The sequence below is a fragment of the Nicotiana tomentosiformis genome, chromosome 8 (assembly GCF_000390325.3).
Source record: "Nicotiana tomentosiformis chromosome 8, ASM39032v3, whole genome shotgun sequence".
Lineage (NCBI taxonomy): Eukaryota > Viridiplantae > Streptophyta > Magnoliopsida > Solanales > Solanaceae > Nicotiana > Nicotiana tomentosiformis.
This window is the reverse complement of record NC_090819.1, coordinates 51,503,121-51,516,526: the sequence shown is the minus strand read 5'-3', so window position 1 is coordinate 51,516,526 and position 13,406 is coordinate 51,503,121. Positions and strand designations below refer to the sequence as shown.

The 13,406-nt window shown below is 37.5% G+C and overlaps 1 protein-coding gene across 1 annotated transcript; it reads left to right on the top strand.

The window, feature by feature from the left end:
* The first annotated feature begins 4,099 nt into the window (after positions 1 to 4,099).
* Positions 4,100 to 5,269, top strand: LOC138897464 (uncharacterized). The gene is made up of 2 exons (XM_070183433.1): positions 4,100 to 4,340; positions 4,677 to 5,269. The coding sequence occupies exons 1-2, from the start codon at positions 4,100 to 4,102 to the stop codon at positions 5,267 to 5,269; spliced, it is 834 nt and encodes a 277-aa protein (XP_070039534.1).
* Positions 5,270 to 13,406: the final 8,137 nt, after the last annotated feature.

Genomic DNA, 13,406 nt, shown 5'->3' with positions numbered 1-13,406 from the left:
ATATTGAAGTTTACTAGAAGCAGATTTTTGACGACATATAGATTAACCATCATTTTGCTGGGAATTTCAAGAAAATTTTATATTACAATCGAGGGATATTAGTGATATGCAGTTTTTTGCTAAATGTTTATGAACACAATATTGTGACTAGCTTACATCATTGATGTATGGTGCAACTAACTGATGTTGATCATTTTTGGTATTATTTTATGAAAGCAACATCATCTATATATGAATATTCCCGATTTTCTAGTTGCAAATTGAATGTGATTTAGGGACTAGACTATTAGTCCTTAAATCCTTTTTAAGAGTAGAAAATTTAGTTGCTAAATCTGTAGCTTTGAAGTACTGACCTGTTCGACTCAGGGACCAGCGTTAAACTTCTCCGAAAAGATATAACGGCCAGCTTCTAACTAGTCGTGAAACATTTTAACCACCACATTTAAACTAGTCGCGAAAATATTTTAAGGACCAGGAATTTAGTCGCTAAAATAAACAAATAGGCACCAAAAACATGGTCCTTAAAAACCTTTTAAGGGCTAGTGTTAAACTGGTCACGAAACAGTCTTAGCGACCAGTACTCTATCTCATCCTTAATGACATTAGCGGCGGAAGCTATAAGGACCATATTATCTGGTCGCTATTAACCATTTGGGACCAATTCCTTACTTTTAGGGACCAATTTTCCCTTCGCTATTGCGAATTTTTCTTGTAGTGTCGTGATCGGACTCCATGCTAAAAGAACGGTGGTATTGGTATTGTGAATACTGGAGTCGGGAATAGTGTCATATTGGTACTAAAAACCTCCTAACTTAAACATACTGAAATTTATTTGAACACTGTCTTGATCCTAAATTGAGGTTTGATGTTGTTTAATGCTTCCACTGATATTATAATATTCTTGTTTGTATTATTTATTATTCTATTGAGAGGGTGTTTTATCATTCATACTAGTACTATTTCATATGTACTAACGTCCCTTTTGCCGGGGGCACTACATCTTCAATGGATACAGTCGGTTCCACAGCAGGAGACATTGATCAGTGATAGCGGTACATCCTCTTCCCAGCTGACTTGGTGAGCCCCACTTCATTTCGGGGTCATGTATCTTTTGTTCCTCGTGTATTGTGTTTGAGGTATAGCCGGGACTTGTTGACGGCATTATCATAGTACTCTTTTGTATCTATTAAAGGCTCCGTAGACATAGTGTGGGTTGTGTATTGGTGCTGGGAAAGTCAAACTATGTTATGTTGTGGTTGTATTACTTGTTCCATTTGAGACTTTAAAAATGATGAAACTATTGGTAATGAATTGGTATTGTAGACATGAACACCTTTTTGTCTAATTAATGAAAATATGTATTATCTCCATTCATGGGTGAGTTTGGGTAGAAGAAAATCTAACAGGCTTGCTCGGTCGGGTTCACTCGGTTGAGTGCCAGTCGCGCTCCCCGATTTCGGGGCGTGACAGTGTCGCCCCATGCGACGTGCCTGTGAAATTTTTACAGAGTGAAAATTCTATTTCGGCTAGGAGAAGGTGGTTTCATATGGGCCCGACTCTACTTGGTATAAATACATGGAAAACGTTATTTTCTAAGCGTTTGACACATAATCGACCTAAGGAGGCTAAGGAAGAGTTGGAGGTAAAAGCACAAGGATTTCTTCATTCCTTCATCACTCAAGGCCCGAGTTTGGATCGAATTTATGTTTTCCTATACTTTAACTTTATTTGTGATGAATTTATCCATATCTATGAAGTAGTTCTCTTTAGGGTTTGATGGATTTGGTGTATTGATGATTGTTTGTAGATTATAACTCTAGTTTTATATATATTGAAGCATTTTTGGATTATTTAATCATTGCATCTATATTCCCGTATTCATGTAATCGAGAGAGGCATAACTTGTGATATCTTTACATTATATTGTTGGTTTAGTTCATTAATTCTTCTTAGTAATCGAAAGAGGCTAGTTGAATCATTGATTAAACCTAGTTAGGAGGATAATCGAAAGAGGTTCTCCTAAAGATCAATCCACTATGCATTCTTGCATATCTTTACGTGCTTAATTTGGTTCATCTCGCGAGGTGAAGACTTAATCGAGAGAGGAGTTTTTGCTGAACGTGTGAACTAATAATTGAGTGAATTCGAGATACTCACTTACACATTAGAAGTGAATTATCTAGAGTTAGATCCCAAATAATTATCGTGCACATATCCTATCAAAACCCTATTTTCTCCCATTGATAACTTTCTTTGCTTATTCCTTGTTTCGATTGTCATTAGTCAATAGCTTTAAACTCTTAGTTAATTTTAGTTAGAAATCATATAAATCTCAATTGTTGATCATCTTGTATAGCGACCAAGCTAGAAACTATGAGAATACTATTTAAATCCAATCCCTATTGATACGATATTATACTATACTATATTTGATTAGCGAGCATAATTTAAGTGTATGTTTTGAGCTCGCCAAGGGTCTTGGTCCAAAGCTTCAAGGGATCACAGAACCAATACAGCCACAATATCATAGCACAACCTTTGGTCTCGGATACGAATACACCATGCAAGAATATAATGATTGGACACTGCCATGGCGTGACTTTTACTATCCATTAGAATAACCCATACCATTGCTGCACTAGACATTCTGCCAGACTGATATGATTTAGGGATTCAAGGAAGATAACGTTTTGGCCGGTATGAGGAAGCTATTTCTGGATGAGGAAAATATGGACTGCAGTGCAATCTTGGAGCAGGAGGAGGAGGAAAACCTCACCATTCAGATAATGGGATAAGGAGATGTTCTCAGGAACTGGACTACTACACCATCTCGGGCTCGCCGGGCACTTAGGTAGCCTTGGCAGAACTAGCATGATTTACTTTTAAAATTGTTTTTGGCATTTAAGACATTTTTAGTGTTTTGTTTTGAAATAATTACTCGAAACATCGAGTTATACTTATTGATAGTTTTAAGTTTTATTAATGCATCATTGATTTTTGTTTATTTATATTATTATCTTTCTACATTCTTTTTCAGCATAATTATTACATATCCTGATGAACCTACGATTGTGACATGTAATAAGACAATGCAACATAAGGAAAATGATTTAGAAGTTTGGGAAGATGATATAATACCTGAGGAAATTGTCAAAGAGGTAGAGAATTTTGAGAACAAAACAAAGTCCAATTTGGAAGAAACTGAGGCAGTAAACTTAGGCGATTCTGAAACAACCAAAGAAACCCGCATTAGAATTCATCTATCACCATTAGAGAAGGAAGAGTACATCATATTTCTAAAGTAATATGAGGATATTTTTTCATGGTCCTACGATGACATGACAGGGTTGAGCATATCCATAGTGGCGCATAAGCTACCTACCAACCCCACATGTCCGCCGGTAAAACAGAAGCTCGAGAAATTCAATCCAGATATGAGTTTAAATATAAAAGAAGAGGTTACCAAGTAGATCAAAGCCAAGGTCCTTCGGGTGGTCAAGTATCCAACTTGGCTAGCCAACATTGTACCAGTTTCGAAGAAGGATGGGAAGGTGTGGGTATGCGTTGACTTTCGAGATCTGAACAGAGCAAACCCAAAGGATGATTTCTCATTGCCCAATATACACATACTGATCGATAATTGTGCCAAGTATGAACTCCAATCCTTTATGGATTGCTTCGCAGGATATCACTAGATTTGGATGGACGAAGAGGACGCCAAAAAGTCATCCTTCATCACCCCATGGGGAATATATTATTACAAAATGATGTCGTTTGGTTTGAAGAATGTCGGGGCTACCTACATGAGGGCCATGACTACTCTTTTCCACGATATGATACATAAAGAAATTGAGGTGTATGTGCATGATGTCATCATCAAGTCTAAGAGGAGTTCGGACCACATAGCAGACCTGAGGAAGTTTTTCGACCGACTTCGAAAGTACAATCTGAAGTTAATTCTTGCAAAATGTGCTTTCGGAGTCCCTGCTAGAAAGTTGCTGGGTTTCATCGTCAGTCGTCATGGTATTAAGTTAGACCCAAAAAAGATCAAAGTTATTCAGGAGTACCTATCCAAGCCACCCATTTTATAGCACAGTCAATGGTAATATGTGAATTGATCTTCAAAATGCTGAGGAAAGATGCCGCGATAAGCTGGACCGAAGTGTGTCAAAGGGCTTTCGATAAAAGCAAGGAGTACCTGTCCAAGCCAGTCGTGTTGGTCCCACCAGAGCCCGAGAGACCTCTATTGATGTACCTATCTGTGTTGGATGGAGCTTTTGGTTACGTCCTAGGAAAACATGATGAAACCGGGAGAAAAGAGCAGACGATATACTATCTGAGTATGAAGTTCACACCTTACGAAGCCCGGTACTCTTTGTTGGAATGAACCTGTTGTGCCTTGACATCGATAGCCCTGAATTTGAGGCACTACTTCTGCGCATACACCACATATCTCATATCGAGGATGGATCTGCTGAAATACGTCTTTCAGAAACCCATGCCTACGGGTAAGCTAACAAAGTGGCAGATATTGCTGAGTGAGTTTGACATCATCTATGTGACTGAGAAGGCGGTCAAGGGGCAAGCATCGGCTGATCACCTGGCAGAGAACCCCGTAGATGGAGAATATGAACAATTGAAGACGTAGTTTCTCGATGACGAAGTGTCGTTTGTAGGGGAAGATATTGCCGAAACATATGATGGTTGGAGGATGTTTTTCAACGGATCCAAAAACTTCAAAGGAGTGGGCATCAGAGCTATTTTGGTATCAGAAACCGGTCAACATTACCCGGTATCTGCCAAGCTTAGGTTCCCATGCACCAACAATATAGCAGAATACGAGACTTGCATCTTGGGACTCAGATTGTTCGTCGACATGAATATTCAGGAGTTGCTAGTAATCAGAGATTCAGATCTGCTAGTACATCAAGTACTCGGAGAATGGGCTACCAAGAACACTAAAATGTTGCCATACGTGCACTGTGTGCAAGATTTGGTCAAGAGCTTCACGAAGATAGAATTCAAACATGTTCCGAGAATTCAAAACGAGTTCGCAGATGCACTGGCTACCTTGTCTTCCATGATACAACATCCAGACAAGAATTTTATTGATCCTATCCCGATAGAGATTCGTAAGCAGCCAGCTTACTGTGCTCATGTTGGAGAAGAATTTGATAGAAATCCATGGTTTCATGATATCAAGGAGTATTTGGAGAAAGGAGAATACCCAGGAAATGCCACACACACTCAGAAGCGTACGCTTCAATGATTGGCCAACCACTTCTTTTAGAGCGGAGTAATTCTATATAGAAGGACTCCTGACTTGGAATTGCTGCGATATGTCTATGCCAAGGAGGCATCTAGGTTGCTTGAAGATATACACGCCGGAACCTGCGGACCTCATATAAACGGGTTCATTCTAGCCAAGAAGATATTATGGGCAGGGTATTTCCGGGTGACTATGGAGACAGACAGCATCAAATATGTACAGAAGTGTCACCAATGCCAAGTACATGCTGATATGATACGGGTGCCACCCAACGAACTCAATGCAACGAGTTCACCCTGGCCTTTCTCTGCCTGGGTCATGGACGTCATCGGACCAATTAAACCCATTGCTTTTAATGGACAAAGATTCATCTTGGTAGCCATAGATTATTTCACAAAATGGGTCGAAGCTGCTTCCTATAAAGCTGTGACTAAGAAGGTCGTAGCAGACTTTGTCCGGGATCGTATTGTTTGTCGATTCGGAGTGCCTGAGTCAATCATTACCGACAATGCTGCCAATCTCAACACTGATCTGATAAAAGCCATATGTGAAACATTCAAAATCAAGCACCGAAATTCTACAGCATATAGACCGCAAATGAATGGAGCCATGGAAGCATCCAACAAGAACATCAAGAAGATATTAAGGAAGATGGTGGATAACTACAAGCAATGGCATGAGAAGCTACCATTTACTTTGCTCGGATACCGCACCACAGTCCGCATATCAACTGAGGCAACCCCCTATCTACTGGTTTTATGGTACTGAAGCTGTTATACATACCGAGGTGAAGATTCCTTCCCTAAGAATCATATGGGAGGCCGAGCTTAGTGGTGCTGAATGGATACAGAGCCGATATGAGCAACTGGCCCTCTCAAGAGTTGTCATTTAAAAGAGTTGTTACATGTCGAAACCCACTTTCGCGAGAAAACGGAGTGCGACAGGATTCACCTTAACTAAATCTTAACTTCTAGTATGTGTACAGGTTAACGGCTTCAATTGAAACCTCTAAAGGGTATTAACAAAGATGCGAGTTAACAATTCAATTACATTCTAAGCAAATGACATGATTGTTTCCTTCTAAGAGCTCTTAACTTTATACTCACCCAATCTCATTGTGAAATAAAGCATATTACTATACTCAAATAAAACATGCAACAATAGAAGGTTCATTTAAGATTCATAAACCAATCCTATTTCATTTAGGTAAGCTTGATGAGGTTTTAAAGATAATGTAGGTACTTATTTGATCATAGAGTTGTTCAAGAACAAGATAAGTGCAAGGTATCCAAGAGAGAGCACTTACATGGGACATTTAACAGGGTTACACCATCACAAACATGATAGGGAATCATGAAATCAGACTAGCAGTGTCATTATGTGAGTTCAGAAAAGGCAATGAAAACCTTATATTAAAGATATGTTATGCAGGTCAAGTATAGAAATTCAGCTATGATGAAGCTTAGTTTCAGCTCTCACAACAAATGAAACATCAAAACAACATGAAAATATCTTAACCAAGCTTCATAGCTTAAGCTAAATGTATGGCAACTATCAGAATACACACAAGAATAAGTATAAAAATCCAGTTAGTTAGGGACATGCTTACATAGTAAGATCAAGACATGGTTATACAACCATGAGGTTTAACAGAATCACAGGAGCATGTTAGAAAAGGAGTCATTCAAATAATTGAGTATGATATGCCCAAACTAGGAATGGTGACTCTGTCTTCTCTCTTAAAGACTCATATTCATTCAAACTAGTCTAACATCATGAAGTTTAGCAACACCTAATTCAACAAGTGGTACTCAATCACAACAGATGCAACTTTAGTCAGATTTCTGGCATGGCCTTAGGCTAAGTAGATAACAGCAGACAACACTTGGATACCGAGATTCATTAGAACCCATTCTAGTTACCTCTAGGCATTATCTCATGCAATGAGACACACAAATATGATTAAGCAATTATGGGAGTTGACAAAAGATTCTTACATTGGTTTCTCTAGAGTCACAGAACCATAGAAGAACACATTAAAGAGGAAAAGCAACTCAAACATTTTTAAGCTGCCATACTTAAGTTAAAGAGACAGTTCTATACTTTACCTTAGGTATTCATATACATCCTTAGTTTGTTTTATCACACAAATAACTTCAAGTACAGGCTAACAGATAACACTATGCAGGATCAATAAGGTGACCATGAAAGCCATAACAGAACAGTCAAACAAGTGCAGGGAATCATCAAGAGTCTTTAGTTAACTACAGAAGGTTGATCATATAGGTTACTTAGAGCAGTATTCATTATAATCTCGCAACAAACGATTGGTATCCACTTGAATAATACAATGTCTGAGTATAATAGTTGACTATGAACACATCATGAATAGAAGTAATCAATTGTAAATTAACATTAAAAATATTATAAGCTGAAACAACCAATAAGAGATAGCAGAATAGACATAGTTTAGCAACTAAAAGAAAATAAAAAAGAAAAACGGTCGAGTTCACTGACCTTCTTTTGAGCAATAAACCAAACAAGAATCTTCCTTAGCCATTAAGAATCAAGAGCTCAAATTCCGACCAATGTGAAGCTCAAAACCCATAAAGGAAAGGAGATCAAAGCTAGTTAGGAACCCTAGTTTGATTTTTTGCTACTGAAGACTAAAATTAATGTTTTTCTGTATTGTTAGATGGTTCTCATATGTATCTTGCTATGTGTTAGGTGAAAGCAATAAAAGCCCCAATTTATAGTGGCCTTTGAAGCCTTAGGGTTTCACATATTCAAATTGGTAGTGGAGAGTGACGGAGGAATGGTGATGCAAGCACAATCGAGTAAAATCATAAACGAACAGAGGGGAAAGATCAGTGGGAGTTTTACTTGAGTGTGTGACATCCGTTACAAGTGAGAAAACCAGCGAACAAAGACCGAAAATCCAAAAGTCATTGCATTTGACCTCTGGCTTCGAATAATCATCATGAGGTGCTCATGCATGAGGGATTTCATTGCAGCATCGAAGGACTTGAGGACTTGAAGTTTCATGTTTGCATCTAAGTCAGAGGACTTCGAGATTTCAAATTTGTATGACGAAATGGGGAAGCACCGGCGAGAAATAATGATTTGGGGTCAGGATTTGTAACCTTGCACAAATTTGTGCAATGTCTGTGACTGATTCATTCATGACATTTTAGAGATAGAGAGAGAAAAAGGAAGGGGGAGTCTTAGGTGAAATGCTTTAGGGTTTTGGGGTTGGGTAGTCCGTCTATAGGGATAAAGTCTAGAGAAGGGATCTGGGCCATTGATTCTTTAGCTCAACGGCCCTGATAATTCCGGGTTTAAAAGTTTTTAAGGAGAAAATGTGAGGGCCGTTGGATCTCCTAGTTTCAATGACCACGATTAAGTCTGATGGGGTATTGAAATTAAGGGGATAATGGAGATAAATTCGGAGTCGTTGATCTACGAGATGGATGGCTTGGATTCGTTGTAATTGTTGTGTGAGTGATTGGGATGGGTGAAGTGGCCCACCGCTATTGGTTTAAAGGGAGTGGCATGGTTTGCTAAAGTGGAGAGGAAGGGGTGTTTGGACTGGGTCGGGTTTTGGCTTTAGGCTTGGTTATTGGGTCGTTTTTTATTTAAATGGTAGCCACTTTATGTTTAATTAGGAGATTGCAATGGTAGCCTTTTAGTTTTTTAACCCTTTTGAAATTAATTTAAATAAACTTAATTACTTTCAACAAAATGTAGTAAATTTATAATTATCAAATACATTACTAAATATTGTAATTAATTAATTACTTATAAAAGATTTTGAATTATTGAAATAGTAGATTAATTAACCAAAAATTAAGGAATAATTTATTAAATTAATTATAAAACCTATGTAATATATATAAAGGTTATTTTAATAATCTTAAAATAGTAAGTATGATATATTTTGTAATTATAATACTAAATTATTAATTTCAACACCATTAATACTTAATACTTTTGTAAAAATATATATTATTGATTAGAAAATATTTTTCAAAATATTTATTGCAAATCATTAAGTATGAATAAATTAAGTTTAAAAGGGAGGGTCAAAATTGATCGTCACCAGTGGTTGTTCGTATTGGAGCCGTAGGGACTCGGGTGAGTTTGAGATGCTTTGGGGACTATTTTTGGCTTAACAGAACTTCTGGTGCTCTTTAATCTGCACTTGCATTTGCGAGGACCTGTTCGTAAATGCGAGCTTCGCTTTTGCAAAGCCAAGCTCGCATTTTCGATAAAGGGCAGGGGCAGGCATGCTTCGCAATTGCAAAGCAGTGGTCACATTTGCGAGCAGGTGGGCATCGCATTTGCAATCAAAGTGTCTCATTTGCGACTAGGATGCTGTACTGGAGAGCTTCGCAAATGCGAAGACAGGATCGCTTTTGCGATAGGTGGGACTTCACAAATGCGAAGTTTAGGCGAGCAATTGTGATAACTGAAGGGCTCAGAAGCTGTTCGCTTTTACGGACAATGGTTCGCTTTTGTGGAGGTCGCAATTGCGAACAAGAGTTCGCAATTGCGACATCTGCAGCTAGGTAAAATGTTGGGATTTCGGTACTTAGCTCTTTTACACCATTTTTTAACCCTAGACCCTATAAAGGCAATTTTTGGTGATTAATTTCTTCCCAAATAGATTAGTAACTTTAACTTATTTTCAATCAATTTCAATTACTTTTCTATGAATTTTATCATCAAATCTATGAATTGCAAAGCAAAAATTGGGGGCTTTGGGTAGAATTTAGAAATTTTATAAAATTAAAATTTAGACCTCAAATTGAGGTCAAATTTTGAGACAAATCACATATCCATGCTTGGGGGTGAATGGGTAGTCGAAATTTGGTCCTATTTTCATATTTCGACCACGTGGGCCCGAGTTAGCTTTCTATTGACTTTTTTCAATTATAATAAAGATTGAATCTTTTTTATTCGTGGGAGTTTCTAAAGCTTGTTTTGAATTTTTTGAACAATATTTGACTAGATTCGATTGGTTTGGAGGCTTGTTCTAAAGGAAAAGCCATGTTGGATCGTTGATTGTGTTCCTAAAAGAGGTAAGTGTCTTGGTTAACCTTGATTTGAGGGAAATAAGGTAGAATCGAGTTTATTTGTTATGTGATCTATGTGTTGGGGGCGACGTATATGCAAGGTGACGAGTGTATATGCGTTGACCATGGGATAAGCATGCGAGAAGAATTAGCCTTACTTGTACTATGTTATTTTGTGTATTATGTCTTCCATGCTTTAGATAGATTGTTGAATTATTTGATTGCTCATTTTTATTATATTTCTTATATTGAGATTATTGTTATATTGTGTGTTGATATCGTGAAAAATATTGATTTGTTGTTGGCACTAATTGTTGGAAGATTCTCATATGACGAGTTGCGTAAAAATACTATTGTTGATGTTGAATATGCTTCCCACCTCGTTTGGCAATGTGGTGTATGTGATTACTTGGTGAGAAAGATTGAAATGCACAAAGGGTGTTGTCGTGCCTTATTTATATATTGATATCATTGCTTGAGCCAACGTTAGGATAAAGCACGAAGAGTGATGTCATGCACTTGCTTTATTATTATTAGAATATGAGAGTAAAAGCACGAAAGGTGATGCCGTGTACTTGCTTTATTATTATTATTATGTGAGAATGAGAGTAAAAGCACGAAGGATGATGGCATGCACTTGCTTTATTATTATTATGTGAGGATGGGAGTAAAAGCATGAATGTTGATGTAGTTCACTTGCTTTTATATTATAATGTGAGGATGAGAGTAAAAGCACGAAGGGTGATGCCGTGCAATTCTATGGATTTCCTTGCTCTTACTTTGATATTTGAAATGTCAACTTGGCTTTGTGACTTCGTTACTTACTTTGAAAGAGGCTTACCAGTGACACCTTACTTTATGTTACCGATTTATGCCTCTTTACCTGTGTACTTGTTATCCCTTCCACTTGTCATTAATCCATTGTCATATTTGATTATTTTATCTGTTATTTTGCTACCTCTTGATATATAACTGTACAGGTTTATTGTGGGTGTCTTGTTTTAATCTCGTCACTACCTTGTCGGGTTAGGTTCGACACTTACTAAGTACATTAGGTCGGTTATACTCATAATATACTTCTTGTGCAGATCCGAACATCGGTACCAGTAGAGTCCCGCGAGGTGCTTAGCAGATACCAGGCAGGTGATTCGAGGTAGAGCTGTATTTCGTTTGTAGGTGTTGAGTCATTTTTTATTTCCATTGTACTATTTCCATTCTTCGGACAATGTTGTATTTTCTTTCAAAACAGTGTATGTAGTAAACTCTATAAGCTCATGTACTTGTGACTCCACATCGTGAGATAGTTTGCATTAGTTTTTGGCTTCACACTTATCACGTTTATCTTAGAAATTGCTTTTATGCAATGTCATTATCCTATTATTAGTCATTTATTGCAGTTCTTTCATATTTTATTATTGTGTGCTGGCTTGCCTAGCAAGCAGTGTTAGGCGCCATCACGATCTCGATTGGTGGAGATTTTGGGTTGTGACAACAAACCATGTCAAATTCCACATAAAACCTCAAATGACATGGTTTGCGCACCATACTAGTAAATTCCCTTTTGTTCCAAACTCAATCTGTCCATCAAGTAGCGGATAAGTAAGCTCAACCCAACTCAGCCTGTGCACCCAAACCATCTGACACAACTGCCATAATCACACAGTGAATTGTCACTCTGTCAATCTGATGAAACAAGTACCTAGTGCAACGTACAACCTTTTGGATAACATGATAATCTTCCAAGTGGTATATCTAGAGTAAATACTGCATTGCTTAAGCAAATCTAACCCATCATTAAATATACAATCCAAATGGGCCACTAGTAACCCAAACAGATTAAAAATCTTTTCAAAAAAGGTAATAAGTCTTCCACAAGTCCATAGTGACCCATTCTAACTTCTACTCATGGATATCGTAATAAGTTTCTAACCCACCAGTCCCAACTACTAATATCTAACTAGTATCAACTCAAATACCCAAAAGAAACATTTTGTATCTTTTCCTTTCATGTTTCATTTGTCTTTACAAGTCACACATAGCCTGATACAACCTCGTGGAACCCTAATGCATCAAGTACTCCAATCTATGAGTCTTTAAGGTCTTTTCCTTAACCTGTTCACCATTCTAATCATACAGAAACAATGCCAGCAACCTCTTGAACCATACTCCTCAATCTAAGATCTCTGAACCTCAACAATTACTTATCACACAATTACCATAGCACTTAATCAAATTATCCGTAGACCTCATCTGTAAGCATCCTCTGCAACCCACTCCCTTCCTGAGTGATACAAAATAGTACTAGCACGCTCTTAAGCTACTCAAATTCTTAATGATGTCTCTAGCCCTTGATTTTCTACATGAAGATGTCGACAACATTTATACATAAATACAAACCTCACACGACTCACTACATTGATAATAATTTCATATCTGAGTACATAAATTTTGTTATCAACTCCAAATCCTCAAAGTATGATAGTTCTTCTAAATAAGTTTCATTGTCTTAAAATCATACAACTTAAACCAACTGGTGAGGCACATCGACTTTAATTTCATGATCAAAACTATTTCAAGCCCTTAGAGGTTCACTTCCACACAATCAAGCCATTATAATTGAACCTCTTTAAGTCAACCAAGCTACATAGAAGGACAAACCCAAAAGTCTTCGTACACGGTGTTTGTAATACCTGATTACACCACTGAAATCAATCATTTCTGTTGCAATACTGGTCCAAACCATTACTATACTACCTCAATATTCTGCAGATTACTGTTCCCTTTAAAGACATCCCTTGTCTTCCCGAAACACTATGTTCTTTAACCAAAATACACACCAAGTGATCCTGATATGAAATGACATTATCATAATATCCGTAGGCCTCTCTACCTCCATCACATACACGGAAGTACCTCAAATCGAGATGTTCTCTCTAAAGTTCCCTCAATGAATATGAAATTATTCCTTTCATCTCTCCAATTCTACAAAGTCATATTAACAGTTATATAAAAGTACTCTAAGACTCTGACACGATCCAATGCTAAAATCAAATTCTCAAACA